Source organism: Gavia stellata, chromosome 1 (assembly GCF_030936135.1).
Source record: "Gavia stellata isolate bGavSte3 chromosome 1, bGavSte3.hap2, whole genome shotgun sequence".
Classification (NCBI taxonomy): domain Eukaryota; kingdom Metazoa; phylum Chordata; class Aves; order Gaviiformes; family Gaviidae; genus Gavia; species Gavia stellata.
In genome coordinates, this window is record NC_082594.1 from 821,300 (window position 1) to 842,514 (window position 21,215).

At 44.0% G+C, this 21,215-nt stretch overlaps 1 protein-coding gene across 1 annotated transcript in view; it reads left to right on the forward strand.

The window, feature by feature from the left end:
* Nucleotides 1-387: 387 nt before the first annotated feature.
* Nucleotides 388-21,215, forward strand: part of NUP98 (nucleoporin 98 and 96 precursor) — a 40,642-nt gene continuing 19,814 nt past the window's right edge. Inside the window, exons 1-15 of the mRNA XM_059827077.1 lie at nucleotides 388-424; nucleotides 5,319-5,421; nucleotides 6,189-6,290; nucleotides 6,474-6,653; nucleotides 7,382-7,521; nucleotides 8,642-8,749; nucleotides 9,668-9,851; nucleotides 11,482-11,645; nucleotides 12,407-12,544; nucleotides 13,145-13,232; nucleotides 14,982-15,074; nucleotides 15,497-15,637; nucleotides 18,263-18,396; nucleotides 19,286-19,473; nucleotides 20,699-20,815. Coding sequence (XP_059683060.1) covers nucleotides 5,349-5,421; nucleotides 6,189-6,290; nucleotides 6,474-6,653; nucleotides 7,382-7,521; nucleotides 8,642-8,749; nucleotides 9,668-9,851; nucleotides 11,482-11,645; nucleotides 12,407-12,544; nucleotides 13,145-13,232; nucleotides 14,982-15,074; nucleotides 15,497-15,637; nucleotides 18,263-18,396; nucleotides 19,286-19,473; nucleotides 20,699-20,815 — 1,850 coding nt within the window. The 5' untranslated portion in view covers nucleotides 388-424; nucleotides 5,319-5,348. The remainder of the gene's footprint in view (nucleotides 425-5,318; nucleotides 5,422-6,188; nucleotides 6,291-6,473; nucleotides 6,654-7,381; nucleotides 7,522-8,641; nucleotides 8,750-9,667; nucleotides 9,852-11,481; nucleotides 11,646-12,406; nucleotides 12,545-13,144; nucleotides 13,233-14,981; nucleotides 15,075-15,496; nucleotides 15,638-18,262; nucleotides 18,397-19,285; nucleotides 19,474-20,698; nucleotides 20,816-21,215) is intronic.

Genomic DNA, 21,215 nt, shown 5'->3' on the forward strand with positions numbered 1-21,215 from the left:
CGGGAGAAGTCCCGCCCCCAACGCCCCGGATGTTGGGCGGGGCTGCGGGACGGCGTTCTGGACCCTTCCGCAGCATCAGCTCCATCCCCTCTGTCGCGTCAGGCCAATCGGCGCTCAGAGCGCGGCCGACGTACGGCGCTCCTTCAGCCAATCAGTGAGAAACACTCGCTGCTCCCCGAGGGGAGGGGGGAGCTGTCTCGTTTTCAAAGGGTGGCAGCCAATGGGCGGCGGGCGCGCGGGGGCGGGGCTAGCCAATGGGGCGGGCGGCGGCGGAGCGCGGGGGCAGCTGGGAGGCGCGCGCAGCGGGCTGTGACGCAGCTTCCCTCCCCCTGCGAGGCGACGGCGGCACCTCGGGAGCGGCGCGGTGAGGCGAGGCCCGGCCCGGCCCGGCCCGCGCTCCCCCCTCCTTCCGCGGGCGCCGGCGGTGAGTACCGGGGCGGGGGGGCGCCGGGGCTTCCCTCCCTGCCCGCCGGGGCGGCGCAACGGCCGCGGGGGCGCCTCGCGGCCTTTGTTTCGTCGCGCTGCTCCGGGAGACGGGGCCGGCCTGGGGCCGCGGGGCCCGTCTGGTGGGCTGGGCGGGGGGCGGCCCGCTGTGAGAGGCGCGGAGCGGGAGGGAGGGCCGCGGGTAAGTGTTGGGCAGGGGGCGAGCCGCGGGAAGGGGGTGCGTGGGGGCCGCGGCGGGTGGGAGCCCCGCTCCGCCTGCGCCTCTTGCGGGGCCCCCCGCGGGTGCCCCGGGAGCTGGCTCCTGCCGCCCCCCCCGGCCCGTGTTTGGGGCTTTTCGGCTGTTTCGGTTTCTCGTTCCGGGTTCTGGCGGAGGTGCTGGGGTGTTTACGGGGAAGGGGCAGGGAGGGGAGCGAGGGGGGGCCGGGCTGCGCTGCGCTGAGCTGGTAACGCTGGGGGGCTTTGTGGGGTTCGGCGGGGAAGCGGCGAGGCGTATCCTCGCGACAGCGGCGTGTTGTGTACGTTGGAATCCAGGGGTAACGGCGGGCCGGGGTCTTAACTGCGGTGGGTGTGTGGGGATGTAAACACTAGTCTGCTATCGGGAGAGTTATTTAAAGTTATGTTAATGAATTAATCGCATTTGTTTGGATGTGGCTCGAGGTTTATGTAACGTGTCTGTAAAACTGCAGTTGGAGCCTTTTTCTTCAGGAGGGAGGGGATGCCTCCTCTTCAGCTGGGGATGGTGTCTAGTAAGTGGGAGAGGACCGTTGTATAAAAACCCCCAACTTCTATTAATCCTGCTCCAGCTGTTCAATCCTTGGCTGCTGCTGGTGTTCCTGCAGTCAGGGGCTCTGAGTGTGTTTTCATGGGACAGCTCAGAGCACGTTTGATTAACACAACTTTTTACATGCGCAGTTGCGAGCCTGTTGTCTGCGTGCGGTGTCCCCCCACTACTGGCCTGGGTTACAGGGGCTCTGATGCGTCCATGGCGTCAGTGACCACATAAAGCCCGAGTTCCGTTTTGGCTGAACCTGGCCTGCTGAGGGTTGGTAGGTAAGGACGAGTGGGTATCAAAGGAGAATGAAGCTTCAGGCCCCATGGCAGGGTGAGATCTTTTAGTAACTTGTTTGTGTTTCAGAAAATTGTGCTTCAGATTTCTTCTGAAATAGAATTTGGCGTTTAACAATCCTCAATATACTGATGTTGAAAAACTAGTGGCATGAGTAAGGGCAACAGTGAAAGAAGAGGGTTTTTATGAATTGTAAATAAGGCTGACAGTAAGAAGATTTAATAACAACTCAAAATTGTGTGAACGCTTTTTGTGTGGCCTTTCGTGAGGCTTGCTTAGGGGCAAAGTGAGATGACCAAAAATGGCCCATAGAAACAGAGAGGAATGTAGCTGAGGTGTGTGTGTAGAGTTGAAGGAGTGCATGCGCATTGGCCATCAGGATAAAATTTATCTTGCAAGTGTAAAAGAATAGGTAGGATTTTCTTTAAGGCATCCTGGTGGGTGGTGTAGTGTAAGGGAGGGCAAATCTTGAAGTTTGGGGTTTTGGGAGGTTGGTGGGGGCTGGTGGATGTTCTTGGAAGTCGCACACAGTCATGCTGGAGCACAAAGGTTGGATTTTGAGGGAGTGAACAGGAGGTGGCTCTGCGTTTTGTTCTGTGATCCAAAGCAGGGTTCTGCTGGAAAACAAAAAGCAGCCTTGGCACCGTGAAGGCAAGGTGCTTGTGGAGGAGTTGGAGGTGCAGTTGGGGTTGGAGTTGGAGGTGCACTTGGGAGTGTACATGGAATGGGTGTTTGGGGCAGGCCCTTAGGGAGAGAGGGGCTGGGGGATTGTGATGTGTTGTGGGGTGCAGCATTACCCTGTACCCCACAGAAGGATCCTGCTGGGTGGCAGGCAGCGCTGTCTTCCAGAAGGCAGCTCTAGGCTTAGGGTTCTCTGATAGCTTGTCAAATCAGCTTTTTCTTATACCAGAATAATTTTATTTAAAGTACTCTTAATGTGCTAAAGGAAGTCCGTAAGGAGTTGCACGTGTGAGTGGGAAGACTTTCAACACCACAGAATTGTGATTTACCACTGGATTTACTGCTTTTCTGAGTAGTTGAAGATTACCCAAAGCATCTTTTTAGTTACTCTTTAATGTAAGTGTCAGATACTGATTTGCTCTTGACTATTTTGGCCTCCAGTAGCGCTGGAGTGGCTGCCGAGGTATGGTGGGTTGCTACAACTGCTCAGAAATCTAGATTTGGCTGTTCCCAGAAGGTGGAATGCGTTTTTGGGAAAACAAATACTTAGGGTTTCATGGACAGGCAGACGGATTTAGTGACTTCACTCTGGAGTGGTTGTGCTGGGCCGTACGCTGAGTACTGTGGGGTGCCTGCTTCATTTTGGTGAGAAGGACGTAAAAGGAGTCAGAATTCAGGAGCTATAGAGAAGCTGTCAAACCTGGGCAGAGGTAAAGGTGTGGTTTTTGAGTTTTACTTAAATTGTTGGTGACCAAATGGAGAATACTTGACAGGAGTTTATTGCTATCTTGGATGTTGAGCCTCCTGGAAAACCTAAACGGAGTTTAAAACATGCTGAAATGCTAGAAGTTCTTGCCATTACAGAAAACAGTGTTATCCTAATGTGTTAGGAAGTAGTGCTTTGTAAATATTCTTGGTATTGGCCATGTCTTACAATTTTCTAAACTTACTAGTTCTGCACTGCTTTGGATTAGCTAATGCCGCCAACAATGAATTTTTTTCCGGATAATATTGGCATTTTTAATGGTGGAGCTCACAGGTGTTAGCCCCAATACAGAACAAGACTAGAAATTTCTCTGAAGTGTGGCTAAGGATCGGTCATGAATTTCTTTTAAATTGGTTGGTTTTGTTGAAAAAAGCTGTAACATTGTGTTTGTACTTGGAGAAGAGATTGGAGTGAAGTAGCATTATTAAATGTATTTGTAAATAAAACAATGGGTGTTGTGAAGGTAAACTGGGCCCCTGCCTAAATGGGGTAAAACTCCTCTGAACAAGTATTTAAAACCAAAGACTTTCAGAAAGTTAAGAAAATCACGGTGCAGGCTGTCGCATTAAAGGGCAAAGCAATTTGGCAGAAAATCAACCCCCGTGCGTTCCAGGTTGTCCTCGGGTATCAGAGGGGCTGGGGGCGGCTGGGCTTAGATTCTGAGTGATGCCCAATTCTCTGTGGTACAAGTCCGGTCGCGTTCAATGTATTGAACTCTCATGATTACGGATGCAGTCGTAACACCGTACACCTTCAGTCTAGTCGCGTTCCATGAACTAGCACGGCCACACTTAAGGGATTTGGTGGCGTTCAATGAGAACTCTCATGGCTAGATTAGTGAATAGTACAGTTCATTGAAGCAACAGATACACAAGTTCTTTTGGATTGCCGGTGATAAAATTACTGCCTGGAAAGCATGTGCAAATACCAAGAATATGAGTAATACGGTCTGGCTACAAGCGCGTTGAGTTATAAAACAACTCTATAGAGATTTCTAAGTTTCCCGGGGAAGCACTCGGTATATCCAAGTGTTCGAATCTTACCCAAAGGCGTCCCTGGGGGGGAAGAGATGCTCAGCCCGCCGACTGATCCCAGGTGTTAGAGGTGGTCTGCGATGGCATCTTCCCTGGCATCCTTCCTCTCTTAAGCCATTTTTATGTTATTTTTCCATTTTTATATTATTTTTCCTTTCAGGTGGAGCTTGACTGACTCTAGTCATACATACCTCTGTTGTAATTGGTGTAAAAGTTTCTCGTTCTGCTTTTAAAGGTATAGAGTGAGAAAAATCCAGAGCACAAGCTCAGTGAGGGGTGGTCGCACCTTGGAGGTGGGTAGCTTTTGGGATGGAGGTGTGTTTTGGTATTACAATGAGTTTATAATGATCAAAATTGACCCAAAGGGTAGTATTTTTGTCAAAAAATGACAGGGTGTTGGCTCAGGGTAGTAAATATGCAGCTTGTCCGTTCCATAGTAACTTCCAGTTCCCGTCTTATCACAGAGCCTGTCCGTGGTGTCTTCACTCCGCTCCACCCTTCGTGCAGTTTCTCTTAGAGTCAGCACACCAAGCTCTCCTGGTGTTGCCAACATCTAAGGTTGCCTAGGGAACTTCTGCGGGATGGATTCCTTGCATATTCGCCACACTCCACCCTGAAAATTTCTTCAATGCTGTACCTTTCCTTAAAATGCAAATATAAATTTAATTTTTAAGTTACTTCCAGCAATTACTCCACACAGCCCTGTGAACAATAAATGGGTAGTGGATGGAAGGTGTATTCCTGTAGTTCTTGTGCAGTGCATTTCCACTTTGTGTCTTGTTTGAGGTAGTTGGCAAATAGGCTTTAACAGAAAATCAGTCGTGGAAAATCCTGGGAGTGTCGCAGAAACAGCTGTAGCACGGTGCAAATCCCTGCGCACATTCTTAGGGAAGGGTTCCGTTGCGGTGGTCTTTCAGGCATCAAGATGGCTGAGCAAAAATGAGTTTGTGTTGTCTGATGTGGATCAAACGTTGTAGAAAGCGATGTGGGAAGTGCTGTTAGTGTTAGGTGTTCTAGAGGGTTTTGTCGAGAACACATGGATCAGGGGAATAGTTTAATTTACTTGTTTTTTCCGTCTAAGATGTGCAGAAAATCTAGCCATAATTAAGGGTGGAAGGCAGCTTACTTGTGATGTCACTAAGGTATTAGTGTTCTTGTCCCTTTTAGGGTTCTGACTGGGTTTTAAATTGCTTAGTGTGACTTAAACATGCTGTCATGCGTTTTGTGGCGTAAGTACTCAAATTAGATGGCTTACATCAACAAAGAGGAAGATGAAAAATGAGTTTTCAAGATAAGCTTTAAATAAAAGCTGAATTCTTCTTTCCAGGTTTAGGGGAAAACCTGATACATCCTGAAAATGTTTAACAAATCCTTTGGAACTCCATTTGGAGGCAGCACTGGCTTTGGGACAACTTCAACTTTTGGACAAAGTAAGTAATACATCTAAACTAACTTTTCAGTCCTTAAGGTATTTTTTCCTGGAGGTGCAGCTAGAGGATCAGGTGGAGGTGGGGATTCTTTGTGTGTGATGGAATTGGAGTGCTGCTAGGCTGTCCAGCTCGCTCTGCAGTGAATCAGGTTCAGGAGCCCATGGCTTCTCCACTAATCAAGCTTTTAATTTGGGTAGATACCAGGATTCTATGTACAGTCGTCGAAACTTCCTTTTTTAAAAGGAGTGGAAACTCAAATGCTTAGATGAGGGCTGTCTTGCCAGGGTGTGGGGGGGAAGCTCTTTCAATCAGGACTGGAATATGTTGGGAAGAGGTGGAAGGAAAAAGCATGTAATCTAGGCAGAGTCTTCTGGAGATACACGTTGTAAATGCCACAGTGAGTGAGTTTTTAGCCATTAAAGCAGACTATAAAATGGTGTCTATGCCCTGTTTGTTAGGAAGGAAACACAATAGCTCTGTTTATATTCCTCCTAAACCAAGGTATGAGAAGAGCAACTTTCAGGTGCCATAAAAAGTGGTAGAGGCCTTGCAGGGAAGTGTCTTTACATTCTGTAGAAGTGGCTGACTCAAATATTGTGGCCTTTTGCTTTCGTATTAATTGTACCACTTCACATATCCCAGATGCTGATGTATAGGTAGTCACGCACAAACTTCTTTTGGAAAGTTAAAAAGGCAGTGACAGCATTTAGTTTCTAGTACACATGCTCAGAATATGGTTTCATCTAAACTGTAATGCTGATTTTCAGATGCTGGCTTTGGTACTACAAGTGGAGGAGCGTTTGGAACATCAGCCTTTGGGTCGAACAATAATACTGGAGGCCTCTTTGGGAGTACGCAGACAAAACCAGGTATCGCTGTGTTACAGTTGTTGTGCAGAAAGAAGGATGTTATTGAAAAGGAGGGGGGGAGGAAAAAAACCACCCCAACCAACCATCAACAACAACAAAACCCAAAACGAAACACCGAAAATCCCCCCAAAAACTCAAGCAGTTGATGAGTGCAAATGATTAATAGTCTGTTTCTGTCTTCAGGGGGATTATTTGGTTCAACTACATTTAATCAGCCAGCCACCTCCTCCACAAGCACTGGCTTTGGGTTTGGAACATCAACTGGGACGTCAAACAGCCTGTTTGGAACTACCAGCACTGGTGGAGGCCTCTTCTCATCCCAGAATAATGCCTTTGCACAGAATAAGCCAGCTGGGTTTGGAAGTGAGTAAAACTGCTGCGTCTCTCTTTGAGCATTGCTTTTCTTTAACTGAAGAGCACAGAACACTGAATGTATGTGTGGCTCTGATAGAAGTGTTAATGTGGGGTTTTAGTGTTTGGTTTTTTTTCTCCTGAAGGATATCGTGACATTATTGTGGTCCACAGTAGCCAAGAGTGAGCCTGATGCACTACAAAATCTGTAGCTGCGATTCTAACCATGAGCTTTAAAATAAGTTGAAAAAGGTGGTTGGCTGGCATTTTCTATTCTTAAATATCTTTTGATGCTGCTTGATTTTTAGCTTTTTATTCTGCTGTTGTGGAGCAGTTATAGTTGGATTTGCTTCTGGCACTAGAATGCTTGAAATGCCTCTTAAACTCTACTGTAATTTCCCTAAGCAGAAGCAACTGCTTGCAGACTCTTCTGAGAAGAGAAGTGAAACCTTGCTGATTCCCTTTATACATGTCATTTTCTTAGCGTTGTCAGGAGTAGAATTTAACTGGCTGCTGTGGTTATTGTAGTATTTCCTGGGGTAATGGGTTAGGGACAGCCTTCTACAGCAGAATATTGCATTAGCAGACTATTGGTTTCCAGCTCTGCTGTAAAAACTTCTTTTTTCCTAACTTTTTCTTCTTTTCCAAACTATTTTGTAATTTGAATAAAATATTTGGGTTTAAGTTTGAAAATTCAGATTTGTTTTAGTACTGATCTTTGTATTTATTTTCTTTTTAAGACTTTGGAACTAGTACCAGCAGTGGAGGTCTCTTTGGAACCACTAACACTACTTCCAATCCTTTTGGGAGTACATCTGGCTCTCTTTTCGGCCCAACTAGTTTTACTGCTGCTCCAACTGGCACGACTATTAAGTTTAATGTAAGTTCTGGTTTTCTCTCTTTATCAAGCCTGTTTCCTATAGTAACATTATATTTTGCGGTTCTTTGTGTAAAGTACTGTCTTGGTCACTGAGCTGAAATGTAACAATGAGTAGTTCATATGCGAGTATGCAGTGTTCTGAAATGATTTGAAAACATCCCCTTTAGTGGAACTGTTGCAGTGGAAATAGGATGTAGAATTAACTCCAAAGAACTAGACTTTTTTTTAAGCTGAATTTGACAAACTTCTCAAACACTGTGGAGTAATGCCCTATCTAGACTTGCTAGGTTTACAGCTGTGTTAAAGCTGAAGAGGTAAACCAGCTGTTCAGATTGAGCCTTCTCAGGAAGGTGGGAAGTGCCACAGAATTCAGGGTGATCAATGCTAAATGCTAACAGCAGTGGGGGTTAAAGACATGTTGGAATGGGTCAAAATAAATGCAATTCTCTTATAAGTCAGCATGGCTTTGGAATGTAAACTGAAGTGCGAAGACTGATCCCCTGTGTTTTCTGAATGAGTTCCCTTTAAGAAAGGGTTGAATAACGACTTGAAAGTTCTGTGGCAGTTGGAAATGGAGGGTGGCTCAGAAGGGAAACCGTTGTGGAAATGGGGTAACTGATACCTGCTGGAAAGAGGTATTCTTTTTCCCGAATACTTCTCATGCAAGTCTCGGCCCTCTTAATTTCTAGACTGAGCTGATTTAACAGGCTGAGACTTTGCGTCTATTTTTGGCCGTAGACAGAATGGTGATGATCAACTTGAGCAGTCTGAGTGCTGTTGACGTATACTTTCGTAGTACAATTCAAAAAATAGGGGGATAATGAAATCCGTGAATAGCTAGAGGATTTGTATCACAGATTTAGGTAAACTACTTTTAAAGTGAAGCTGAAAAATAAATTGCACTGTGTTTTGAGTGTTACTGAGGTAAATTCCACTATTGATTGCTACTGAACATGCCTTGTCACTGGGAGAGGCCACAGCTGTACAGGTAACAGTAATACGCTGCTTCAGGTCCTGTGCTACATTTAGGTTTTGACAGCATCTGCTGAGAGTGTACTAACTGTATTAATGGAAGTCTATCTGGATTTTAAATTTGGTATCTTAACCTCTTCTCTTGCAGCCACCAACCGGTACAGATACTATGGTAAAATCTGGAGTTAGCACTAGCATCAATACCAAGCACCAATGTATTACTGCTATGAAAGAATATGAAAGCAAATCTCTCGAGGTCAGTCAATGCTTCAAACATGCTTCTCTTGTTTGGCTGTTCGTTAACATTGGTTTAGTAGAGCTTTTTTGGCTGTAATAAGTATCTTCTATGCTCATTAATATGAGCACAACCTTCAATATCTGCATCACTTACAGAAGAGAGGCATCATCAAGTGAAACGCTTCATGTGTCGCCATAGTAACTGCATTTGTTTTTAAATGCTTAACACTGCCGTTTTTGAAGAGCTGAAATTCCATTTCACTGTATACCAGAAGGGTGAGAGATCCTGTTGGGAGCAATCCTACACTGCTGAGACAATGGCAGAGTCTTGGACAAAACTTGTAATTGTTTACTATAAACTAGTGAGAAGTGATAGGATAAGAGGAAATGACCTCAAGTTGCACCAGGGGAGGTTTAGATTGGATATTAGGAAAAATGTCTTCACTGAAAGAGTTGTCAGACATTGGAACGGGCTGCCCGGGGAGGTGGTGGAGTCCCCATCCCTGGAGGTATTTAAAAGAAGCGTGGATGAGGCACTGAGGGACGTGGTTTAGTGGTGGGCTTAGCAGTGTTAGGTTTATGGTTGGACTTGATGATCTGAACGGTCTGTTCCAACCTAAGTGATTCTGTGATTCTGGTGTTCCTAAGGATTTAACCTGAAGCCTTTCTGTTCAAGTTGACTTACTTGATACTTCAAAACAGGTATTCTACTCAGAAGATGAAAAAGCTCTGGGAAGTAAAAATGAAGCTCAAACATGAATCTAGGTTTAGGTCCTGTTTATGGTGTCCTTAATTTTAAAAATGTAGGTGTTACAGTTTTTCTTGATACCTTCATTCTAGAGCAGATTTGAATGCCGTGTAAGCATGCTAATGACAGTGTTCTAACCTTATCCTGTGTAAAAAGAATGTGTAAAGAAACTGGATTTTCCTTTGCTAGGAACTCCGTTTAGAAGACTACCAGGCAAATAGGAAAGGGCCCTCAAATCCTGTAGGAGCGGGAGCAGCTGCAGGCTTGTTTGGGTCTTCTACTGCTACATCAAGTACAGCCACGGGACTTTTTGGCTCTTCTACTACTAACACAGGCTTTTCGTACGGACAGAATAAAACTGCTTTTGGAACCAGTAAGTACTGCCTGTCCCCTGTCATTGCTGTGACCGGGTATGCAAATATTCTGTTAAGCTGTGTAAAATTCTTTAATGAGGAAAGATGAGAGAACACTGGTGTGAGCTCAGAATTTTACTAGTTGTATTAGTCAACATTCAATAATCAGGTTCTTTGCCACAAAAAACTCTATTTACTTACTCTTCAGGGATTGCAAACTTCCTCTGCGTCCCCCAGGTTTTGCTGGAAGACAATTCATGAGAGCATCTGGCTTTACAAGAAAGTCAGCTAGTTCACGTGGGCGAGTAAAACAATTAGAAGTAAAACCACGAGGATATTGCTAATAATCAGTAGGGTGATGGCATCAGTTGGTTAATGGTGAAATCAAGATTCTACTTCTGCTAATGAGCGAATGTCAGTTCCCTGGAAATGGACAAGTTAACTTATAATAGCCTTAACTAGACTTTGCCAGGAGCTTTTCTCTGCTGTAGACCAGGGTTAGGGTGTGGACCTGTTACATGTTGTGTTGTCCTGGTTTCACGCTGTCCATTTCGGTGTCCTTGGTCAAAAAGTAAAAGCCAGGTATGATGTAACTGGTTCACATAAGCGCCTGCATGTCTGGTGGTTGCAGGTCAGTTGGGCTAACCAGTTAGTGGACCTTTTTGAACTTAGTGTAAAACAAATGGTGCTGAAAAGTTCAAATACAAATTTATATTTTTAGTAGTTTCTGCTGCAAACCTAAATGTAAGTAGATATTTGTATTTGTGGAATTAGACTGTAAACAGAAGATCAAAACCCTACAGTCCATAGAAATGGAAGCTGCTGCAAGAAAGGCTCTACTGTCTCGGGTTAGAATTGTGTCTGTCCTTAATGACAGGCACTGCTGGGCTTAATCTCTGGGCTTGCTTGAGGCCTGTGTGGGTTGAGCTGAGCTGCTATCCCTGAGAAAGATCAGCATACCGGTGGCCATGTTCCTCTGCACCCCGTGAAGGTATGGGTCATTAAAATACAGGGACTGCCCAACCTGACGGCTTTGCTGTGCTCCATGTATTTCTCGTGCAAGTCGACTCCAAAGGAAGCACCTAGTTCTGCAGAGGTAGCAATGGCAGTTGTGAGAAGGAGCAAAAGCTCTTGTCTATGTGTATACCACTTTTACCACATGTAAACAGACCTTTTCCTTCGGGGACAAAAAGGGAGACAGTGTTTGAAGTTCAGGGAGAGGTTTCTGTGGTAGTAGTTGTGTGGGTTATAGAACAGGACCGCTGTGTAGGGTGCTGGCTGCCTGCCCGCCTCTTGCCCAGTGAGCTCTTCTCAGGTGCTCATGGCAGTTTTCTTTGTACGGTGGAGAGCAAACTGACCCTATCAAAGCTGGTGTCTTTGGTCAGATCCATTTGTGAGGTAGACTTGCTGGTAATTCTTGGGTGTTATGCTCACACTGACTTTTGGACAAGGAGAACCTGATGAAATATCTAATATGAACTACTTCCATCTGAACGCAGATTCCATGCTGTAGTGATGACAGTGGGTGTTTTGCTGTTCCATTGAATTGAAGCATCTTTCTTCCTGTTTGAACGTGCTGAGTGTGGAAATGTAGTGGGTTTGGATACATACTTGAGGGTTTTTTTTAACCAATGTGTTTATATGTTGTAGGTACGACTGGCTTTGGAACAGGAACAACAGGGGGTCTTTTTGGTCAGCAATCTCAAACTACAAGTCTGTTTAACAAACCATTTGGTCAGGCCACAACAACACAGAACACTGGCTTTTCTTTTGGGAATACCAGCACTCTAGGGCAGCCAAACACGAACACAATGGTAAGATAAATTGTTTGAACCCTGAAAGGTGTAAGTTGTGCTATAGCTACTCCAGCTAGATACAGGAGGCTGTGATATAGTGATTTAGAACTTCCTCAAATTGTAGTACAGCTTCATAAAGATAGGATGCAAAGCTTTGAATGCTGCTGTCTGAGCTAGCAACTTCCTGCCAATCAAAATTTTTCATTCATGATAATTGAACAGCAATACAGCTTTTAACAAATAACTTTTCCCATTCCCTTCTTTAAGCAGTCTGCTATCTATCAATGCAAGTGTTTCCAATCATGTTCACACAGATAATTCCATTATTAACATTCTGTGGGAATTCATTAACAATTCTGTACTTTCTGGTGACTAATGAGCAGCATTCTTGGGCTCTTTTGATAGAAAGATGCTACATAGCTGTAACTTGTTGCATAGCTAGGGGCTTTGGCTCCAAATATACTATATTCTGTCTGAATATGCTGTGACTTCTCCCAGAAAACACTGTGAAATGTTTCTTTTCCATCTCCCTCACTCAAATTGATGAGGAAATTTCAATACCCTTTTAAGCTTGGAGCATAAATTGTTTGATATTTTTTTAAATTTCCTTTTTGTAACTAATTTCTTGGAGAATGACTAAAGCTTCTGAAATGCTCTTCTCCCAGCAAAGGGGGTAGTGTTGTAGCATCGTTTCATTAACTGACTTTGTGTGATTCTGTTATCAGAGTTAGACTTTGAAAAGCATTGCAGCGTGATCTTAACCTAGTTCCTGTTTGTAGGGTCTCTTTGGGGTAACCCAGCCCTCACAGCCTGGAGGCCTTTTTGGAACAGCTGCCAATACAAATGCTGGTACTGGATTTGGAACCGGAACTGGTCTTTTTGGACAAGCTAACACAGGATTTGGTGTTGGCGGTTCGGTATGTCTGTGCCTTAATAATAAAAAAAATAAAAAGAAGAAGAAAAAAGGAAAATAAAAACAAATGGCTTAGAGTCCTGTTCCTGGGTGTTGACCTCCGTGAAATCAGCGTTATCTTAAGAGTCAAGATGCCTAAGATGCGAAAATAGCGTGGGTTTGTGTAAACTGAAGGATACAATATAAGCATGCGTAGTAGAACTAGTGTTGCAGAAGTATTTTTTTTAACAAGTAATGTCTTGAGTGATAAAAGACAGCAAGAGAGACTGAACATCTCACTGCCTGTGTTTTGCTAGGGCTGCCTCAGAGTAGTGTTGAAAACAGAAGCATTTAACTTGTAATGATGACTTAACCGAAAATGAACTTGGTTCTTAGTATTTAGTCATTCTGGTTTTAATGGAGTCAAACTACTTGTTTCCAGAAGGTGCTTTCCGTGTACTAGTGCATGTGGCTCGCAAATAACACACGACTGTTGGGAGTCTGGGTTGCGTGGTCTAAGTTGTGCTTGGCGTTGGTTCTGCTTTCTTGCCTACAGTGAAACACTAACGCAATTTTTTCAGTATCAGTCTGTCAGGTTTCCAAGTTCATCTTTTCTCCCTTTCAGACGCTGTTTGGTAACAAACCTGCTGGATTTGGAACCACCACAACCAGTGCTCCCTCCTTTGGTACAACCACTGGCGGCGGGCTCTTTGGTAACAAACCAATCCTGACTTTAGGCACCAATACAAACACTTCCAATTTTGGTACATATAAAAAAAGTGGGATTTCAGTCACTTAAAACTATACTGCATATACCACACACCTGGCTGCTGAATATCGCATGCTAAATGATTATGAATGTTGAAATTCTCAGGTAAGCCATGCTTCTGATGCATGTTGCTGCAGGGAAACATCTTGGCTGCTGTTTTATACCTTTCCTCTTGCTTGGTACTCCCTGACTCAAGAAGATAGATTGTTGAGTACAGCTATTTTAATGCGCGCTTAAGAGAGGGTGGAACCTGCAGTTGAAAACTCTTGAAATCAAAGAATTCGTACAACATAGAGGTTTGTTAAGAGGCTGTAAATACACTGTGGTTGCAAAGGAGTGCTGAAGGAAATAGGGTAAAACCAGTGATATCTGTAGCTTGATGGCAGGGATAAAGAGATCTTGCACTGGACTGAGGGTGAATTAAACGGTTCCAGTTTAACTGGTAGCTGTTGTTGTCTTTCATGATGTGAAGGCTCAAAGTCCTGAAGAACTGGGTCTTGTGTTAATGTTGGCCTCTGACACTAATGTTAGAGAACTGGTGTTGAACGAGTGTGTGATTGAGCAGGAGAAATGTGTAGTGATAGTTCAAGTAAATGACAGTATTCCTTCATGGGACTTCTACTGAAATCTGTTTTGTGTTGGTGTTTTTTTTTTCCTTGACTCTGAGAGCAACAAAGCTGTATTCGTGAAAGTGAGCAGGAGTGGGTTTAGATCTGTCCTTCTTAAATTTTTTTATTTATTTTAATATTGGTAATAAAGTCCAAAATGTAATTAGCCTGCCAGAATAGACAGAGGAAGGAAATTGTCAAGCTCCCAGACTGCCGGGGCAGCACCTCAGCAAGCATGGTTTCATTGTGGTGACCAGCCTTGGGCAAACTGTTAACATGGTATTTGTGAAAGGTGCTTCCAAGTCCCTTGTTCTACTGTTCTCAAAGATCTTTGTAGCCACATTAGTTAGTGTGTTGACACTGTTTGGTGGTGAACAATACTGATTGTACTATGTGTTTTTAATTTGCCCGCATTACTTGCAGTGGTACAGTTTATAGAAAAAATGGAGTTTGGTTCTAAGGTGTTTCTGGTGTTGGTCCATGACTGCAGTTTTCTAGTTTAATTCTGTTTTTGCATACTAACCAGCCATAGGGTGGTTTCACAATCTTCAGTTTAAGAACTAATCTGTGTAATGTTAGATCTGGATTGTACTTAGTTATGATTAGAGATGTGTCTTTGAACTGTGTGCTTGTATGAATTTGAGTTGTTACCTGCTTTGTCGGTGAGAATCAGAGAAGTGTGTGTGTGGTATAAACAGTATAAAATGGGATTTGTTCCAGGCAGTTGAAGAAACTTAATACATCAGAAACATAATACATAAGAAACTTAAGAGCATCATCATGCCCGTCCTGGCTTTCAGTAAAACTGTGAAGTTTGTAACAAATCAAAAAGCTTAAAATGGCAAAAAAGTTTTTTCTGTACTGATGTTTTCAGTATTGTGTTCATAACTCAAAACCGTTTTTTACCATTGAAGTCCCTTCTTGCTGCTTGTCAGTTTAACTTGAGTTGTTGGAAACTGTGTGTGAAATTTGACTTTAACTGTGGCAGGGCTGTCTTTGAGCTAGTGATGCTTATTTATTTAAATGTATGTTTTTAATTTCATCTCTAGTGTTAGATTAACAAGCTGCTGCTTCTGTTCTTGAAGGTTTTGGTGCTAACACTGCTGGAAATAGTTTATTTGGAAACAAGCCTGCAACTGGGACTCTGGGAACTGGACTTGGAACAGGGTTTGGAACAGGTAAACAGTTTACCGGCTTATTTCATGTCAGCCTAAGCATAGTCCTCAAACTTCAGTGATCACATAGCCTTGGTATTATGTGCTAACTCTAATGTAGTAAAGGCTGTAGGTGTTTTAGCTTGAAGCCATGCATGTCAGTCTCAAATCAGAACCAAGTATAGCTTGCTAACACGGTGCTAAGTAACCTTTTAGAAATTGTAGGCAGCATTGCTTACAGTGGTGGTAAATGGCTCAGAAAACTAGCAGCATCCTCTGTGTTTGGAGTCTCTGGTCTGATCACGTGAGTCTTGAGTTGTCTGTAGCATTCATGGAGATGTTAAATGTTTCTTGCAATTTAATAATTGGTTCTTTATTGTGTGATAAATTGGCTTTTAAGTTTGTCACAGTGTTGTAGTAAATGACAGTCACCTCTCGTGCCACAGCTCTTGGGGCAGGACAGACTTCTTTATTTGGAAACACCCAGCCTAAACTTGGTGGAACACTAGGAACAGGAGCATTTGGAGCACCAGGATTTAATACATCAACAGCTACTCTGGGCTTTGGAGCCCCTCAGCCTGCTGTAGGTAAGTGTACATTAACCCAAGTTTAATTGCTGCTTCCTCCTTTATTTCAGATGTGCTTAAACATAGGGGCACATCCCACCTAAATGCTTTGAAGGGGAAAAAAATGTTTGAGCGTCTATTTGAGGCCACTTCTGTTCTCAGTAGCAGTGGAGACTGTGTTAATGACACTTTTTTTGTGCTAATTATATATATATTTTTTGGAAGTAATTCAAAGTTACTTAACATTACTAATAATTGCAGCTATTTCAGAGCTTTGTCTTCAAGATTACTAACGTATTTCCCATCACTGAATTTGGGGCAGCAACAGTAGGTGCTTACAAAAAACCGCAAGGAAAATGTAGCATTAGCTTCTTCAGTAATTTCAGGTATGAGAGCTAGAGGGACTTAATTAGCAAGTATCCTGTGTTGTTGGTGAAATGAAGGGTCTTTAGATTCAGGCTCTTGCACTACCATTTTGTAAGTTAAAATGTCTACCGCTTCCAGCAGTGTTCCCCATTTGCAAGATCTGAGCACTTTAAATGAACAGCGTACATACCTGATGCTCTAGCCCCTGAGGCTCTGATTTCAGGAAAATTATTTTAAACTTGGGGGGGGGTGGGGGGTGTCAGTGACACATGCACGGCGCACGACACTGTGTGGGAAGACGGGCCCAAGAAAGCTGGTTGATATTCAGGGATCACCTCCTCCAAGCTCAGGAGAGTTCCATCCCAATGAGCAGGAAGTCGGGCAAAACGACCGAAGGCCTGTGTGGGTGAATGAGGAGCTCCTGGCAAAGCTCGAACACAAAAAGGAAGCGTACAGGAGGTAGAAGCAGGGACAGGTAGCCTGGGAAGAATACAGAAACATTGTCCGAGTGTGCAGGGATGGGTTTAGGAAAGCCAAAGCCCACTGGAACTGAATCTGACCAGGGATGTCAAAGGCAACAAGGAGGGCTTCTATAAGTGTATAGGTAATAAAAGAAGAATAGGGGTGGCTGATTTGATTTGCCTGGGGGTCTTGTTGCCATCCAGATGGACCTGGGTGGACTGGAGAAATGGGCTGGCAGGAGCCACAGAAGTTCAACAAGGAGAACTGCAAATTCCTGCCCCTGGGGAGGAACAAGTCCAGGCACCAGCACAGGCTGGGGGACACCCAGCTGGAAAGAAGCTTTGCAGAGAACGCTGGGTACATCCTGGCGAACACCAAGTTGACTGTGAGCAACCAATGTGCCCTTGTGGCAAAGGCAGCTAAGAGTGTCCTGGGTTGCATTAGAAGGAGGGAGGTGATCCTTCCCCTCTGCTCAGCACTGGCAAGGCTCCACCTGGAGTGCTGTGTCCAGTGCTGGACTCTCCAGTATGAGACACATGGACATACCTGGAGAGAGTCCAGTGAAGGGCTGTGAGGAAAGGCTGAGAGAGCTGGGGCTCTTCAGCCTGGAGAAGAGATGGCTCAGCGGGATCTCGTTCGTCTACATCAACACCTGCAGGGAGGCTGCCAAGAGGACAGAGCCAGGCTCTTCCCAGCGGTGCCCAGTGCCAGGCCCAGAGGCCGTGGGCACACGCTGGAACACAGGAGGGTCCCTCAGAACATCAGGAAACACTTTTTCATTGTGAGGGTGACCAAGCTCTGGCACAGGTGGCCCTGCTTGAGCAGGGGGCTAGGAAAAAGGTGACTTTAGAGGTGCCTCCAGCCTCACTGTTGTGTGATCCTGTGAACACCCCTCAAAGTAACTTTATATAGTTACGACAAGCAAAATGTGGTTGAGGGGAGCTATGTTCTCGCCATAATTTTATAGGTTTCTCAGTCAGATTTTATATATTTCTGTCTTGCTTCCATCATACTTCTATATTTCTTGTGCTTGGATCTCCCTGGATGTAACTGTACAGATGATCCAAGTATTCACTTCTGTAGGCAACACGTGCAGTGGGGCAGCATAGGGAAGGGTGTCACTGGTTAGCATCTGGTCAGTTAAACCAGCTTTTGATCTGGGAAGAACCAGTTGTCTCAAACGCTCCTTGTGACTTCCTTGCAGACTTTGTCTGACAGTAAGCTGTTGTTTCTGGGGATGGTTTTGTTGTTCTTGGGAATGCACAGGTGCAGTCTGGTTTTCTTGGAATTAGAATTAAGCTGCTTTATGTTGCTCAAAATGCTTGATAGTGTGAACACTTACAGTATTTTAATGGGGATTAAAATTAGATGCTAGAAGATTGAGAGACAAAATTAAGATGCTGTTGTTGCCGAGGGGACTCTAGACCTGTAAACTTGATTGCTGTAGCAAAAATATCAGAACTTTGCATCAGAGATATTTTTTTTCTTCCTTAAAAGATGTTTTGGAAGACAAATGTGTTAGTTAACGGTTTTGGCATGCCAGGCTCATTCTGCTGATGTGTAGCTCACCATGCCCTCAGCTTTTCACAGATGAAAGCTTATTGAATGCAGTGGCAAATTCTAATGAAGGAATAGAATCTGATTTCTTCCTTCAGACTGCTGCAGAAACGGTGACTGAAGAGCAGGGGAAAGAAATGCTGAAGTTAAGAAATTTGAATTCTTACGAGGAGATCCTCTGATTGGAAGGATGTCTTTTCTAGTTATGTTGGTTCTATTAGAAAAACTGTTAAATGCTAAAAGATGATGTTCTTCTTATAGCACTGACAGACCCAAATGCGTCAGCTGCCCAGCAAGCGGTCCTTCAGCAGCATCTCAATAGCTTGACTTATTCACCCTTTGGAGATTCTCCACTCTTCAGAAACCCCATGTCAGACCCAAAGAAGAAAGAAGAGGTAAGTGCATGTAAACATTAAACTCACTTTCTGGGTAAGATTTGAAATTAATTTATGTTTTGTGCTCACTGTCTTCACTTAGGTATGCGGTGAGCAGCAAAATAAGTTGCTGTCTGTATACTCATACTGGTGCAGTGGCTTTTTATGCTCTCCAGGATGCAAACTGCTTATACTGTGGCTCTCTTTACTGCTTTTGACTGCATCAGAGCCTTGGCTTTGGAGTTCTTGTTATGCTCACTGCTGCTAGTTGAGGATAAAGATGGGTAATTGTCTATGCTTGCAATATTTTTAGTGCTTAGCTTGAGCTTTGCTTATGACATCTCTTAGGACAGTCTCTGACCAAACCATATCCTGTTGGTTTGTCTTAAAAGACAACAAAACAAACACTTTTCAGGCTTTTTAAGTGTTAAGGGAGGTTCTAAATGGCTGCTGCCCTGGGGAAGTTCCAGGGGCTACAGATTACTCCCACCTGGCCACTGGAGCCTGGCACAGTGTGCCCAGAGACCCAGGCTTCCCCTTGCTCGAGCTGCTGGCACCAGAGGCGAGGGGTGCCCACACCCTGGTCTGACTCCAGTAGCTCTCCTGAAATTCACTCAGCCAGCCTGGACCAGAGGTCCAGGTTGGCCTTCTCCAAAGCTGTGCCTGTAGGTTCTTAATGGCCCATCAGTGAGTGACTGGAGACTTTTGGTCTTTGGCATTGCTTCCGTTACCTGTTGTCAACCAGCTTTGTGTCTCTGGTTTTGTTTATTGCTTCCCCCTTTACTTATTATTCCCTTTGCATTTCAAAGGTCCTTGAGTGGATAGCCTTAACCAAGCAGGCACTCTTGTTGTCCACAAACCCTTACAGTAAGTGGTATGAAAATTCCAATTCTACATCTTCCTGTTTCAGAGACTGAAACCAACTAACCCAGCAGCTCAGAAGGCCTTAACGACACCCACCCACTACAAACTGACTCCACGTCCGGCGACCAGAGTGCGACCAAAAGCTTTGCAGTCAGCTGGCTCTGCTAAATCTCATCTCTTTGATGGTCTTGATGATGACGAGCCATCCCTATCCAATGGTGCATTCATGCCAAAGTTAGTTTTTCTTTTGTGTATGTTGGAGGGAGGAGGTGGTGCAAGAATCTTCTAATCAGATTTCCTAAACTCTTGTATAGTGTCCTAAATTCCATGACTGTTCTGTGACCTAGTTCAAATGCGAATAGCAGTAACAGGTTTTGTGTAGAATTTGAATAGAAATGTTTTCTGTAGAGGAGATGAAAATGTTCAAGTTAAACTGTGATGACCAAATAAGCTGTAAAATGAGGTCATCCTATGATTGGAGTAAAGCTCCTATAAAGTCAATTAGGAATTATTACAAGGAAAGCTTGTATGGTATAGTACTTCCTGCTTCTGAAGTACAAGTGCCATTAGGTTTGCTAATGCAGTCAGTATGAAGGCAGATTTGATATTTTCATAGCCTAGAACTGGTTCTATTTCAGATACACAGATGTTTCTGTGAGAAATGAATGATGCTGTGGATCTGCCCTACTGAAACTTCTGTTTCAGTGTTCAAGAGCATCAGTGACAAATTGAAAAGTGGTTTGGAAAGCTTTGGAGTTTAGTTAAAAACAAACAACAAAAAACTTCGGAGAAAGATGCATCAGTCATTGAAAGTCCCTCTCAGCACAGGCTTTTTAAAAACATTTTGTAATTTTTGTGACCTTGGTTTGTCTTTAATTTAGCCTGAACCATCTGTTCACTTTCCAGGAAGAAAGCAGAGTATAGAATTACTCAGTGTTTTAGAGAAAAACACCAAATGAACAAAAAGATCAGAACAGAGGGGTACTTAGACTTTTTTTGGTGCAATTGGCGTAGATGTTCAGCGATCTTCAGATTGCAGGCAGTGAACCCTAGCTTGGCTGTTGATTTGCTCCTAGAGTGACACTGTAGTAAAGAAGAACCTGCATCTGTGGGCCAGACTTTCTGTGCAGGGTTCTGTGCTTCCACTGGAAAGGCTCTGTTTTGTAAAACAGATGATACTGTGGTTTACTGAACTCGGGTTTTGAAGCTTTCAATGACTTGTGCTTCTTACACTTGTTCATAAACCAAAGCCTTGAATGGAATGCCAAAAGGAGTTTTAGTATCTCAGCTACTGCAGTGCTCTTACAGAAGACTCTCTATGTCCTGAGTGTGGGAACAGGTCTTATACAGCTGGTTTCTGGTCCGTGGAACACAGGAATTATGCATGAAATATATATTTATCCAGTGGATATATCCAAATTTCTCTTTGGTGTTGTTTTTGGTTGTTTTTTTTTTGCAGGAAGAGCATCAAAAAGTTGGTTTTGAAGAATCTCAACAGTAGCAATCTGTTCTCGCCTGTCAATCGTGAAAATGAAGACCTGGCTTCTCCATCGGAGTATCCAGAGAATGGAGATCGGTATGTTGATTCATCATGCAGGTGTTTATACTTACGAGAAATGCAAACTGGTTATGCCTGTCTCTAAATTATTATTAATAGAATAGGTGGTTATTCTCAGGGACGTCATCTTAGCTGTTCATTGGAAGCAAGTTGACCTGTTGTGAGATTCATTTCCTCTTAAACTAGCCATATGCTCTTCCTGTGTGGTCATTCCATCCAAAATCAGGAGTTCAAAGAGGAATGACTTACTTTCTGGACATAGCTCTCTTCATTCCCTGTAGTGAGAAACTAGGCCATTTCTTGAGGGAAGTAATAAACCTCTGATGCTGAGGTGAGAAGAACCTCTCCTTCTGTTTAGTCCTTAGTAATGTGGGAATTGCAAGGAAGCTCCACTGATCCAAATGTCTCATAGTGGTAA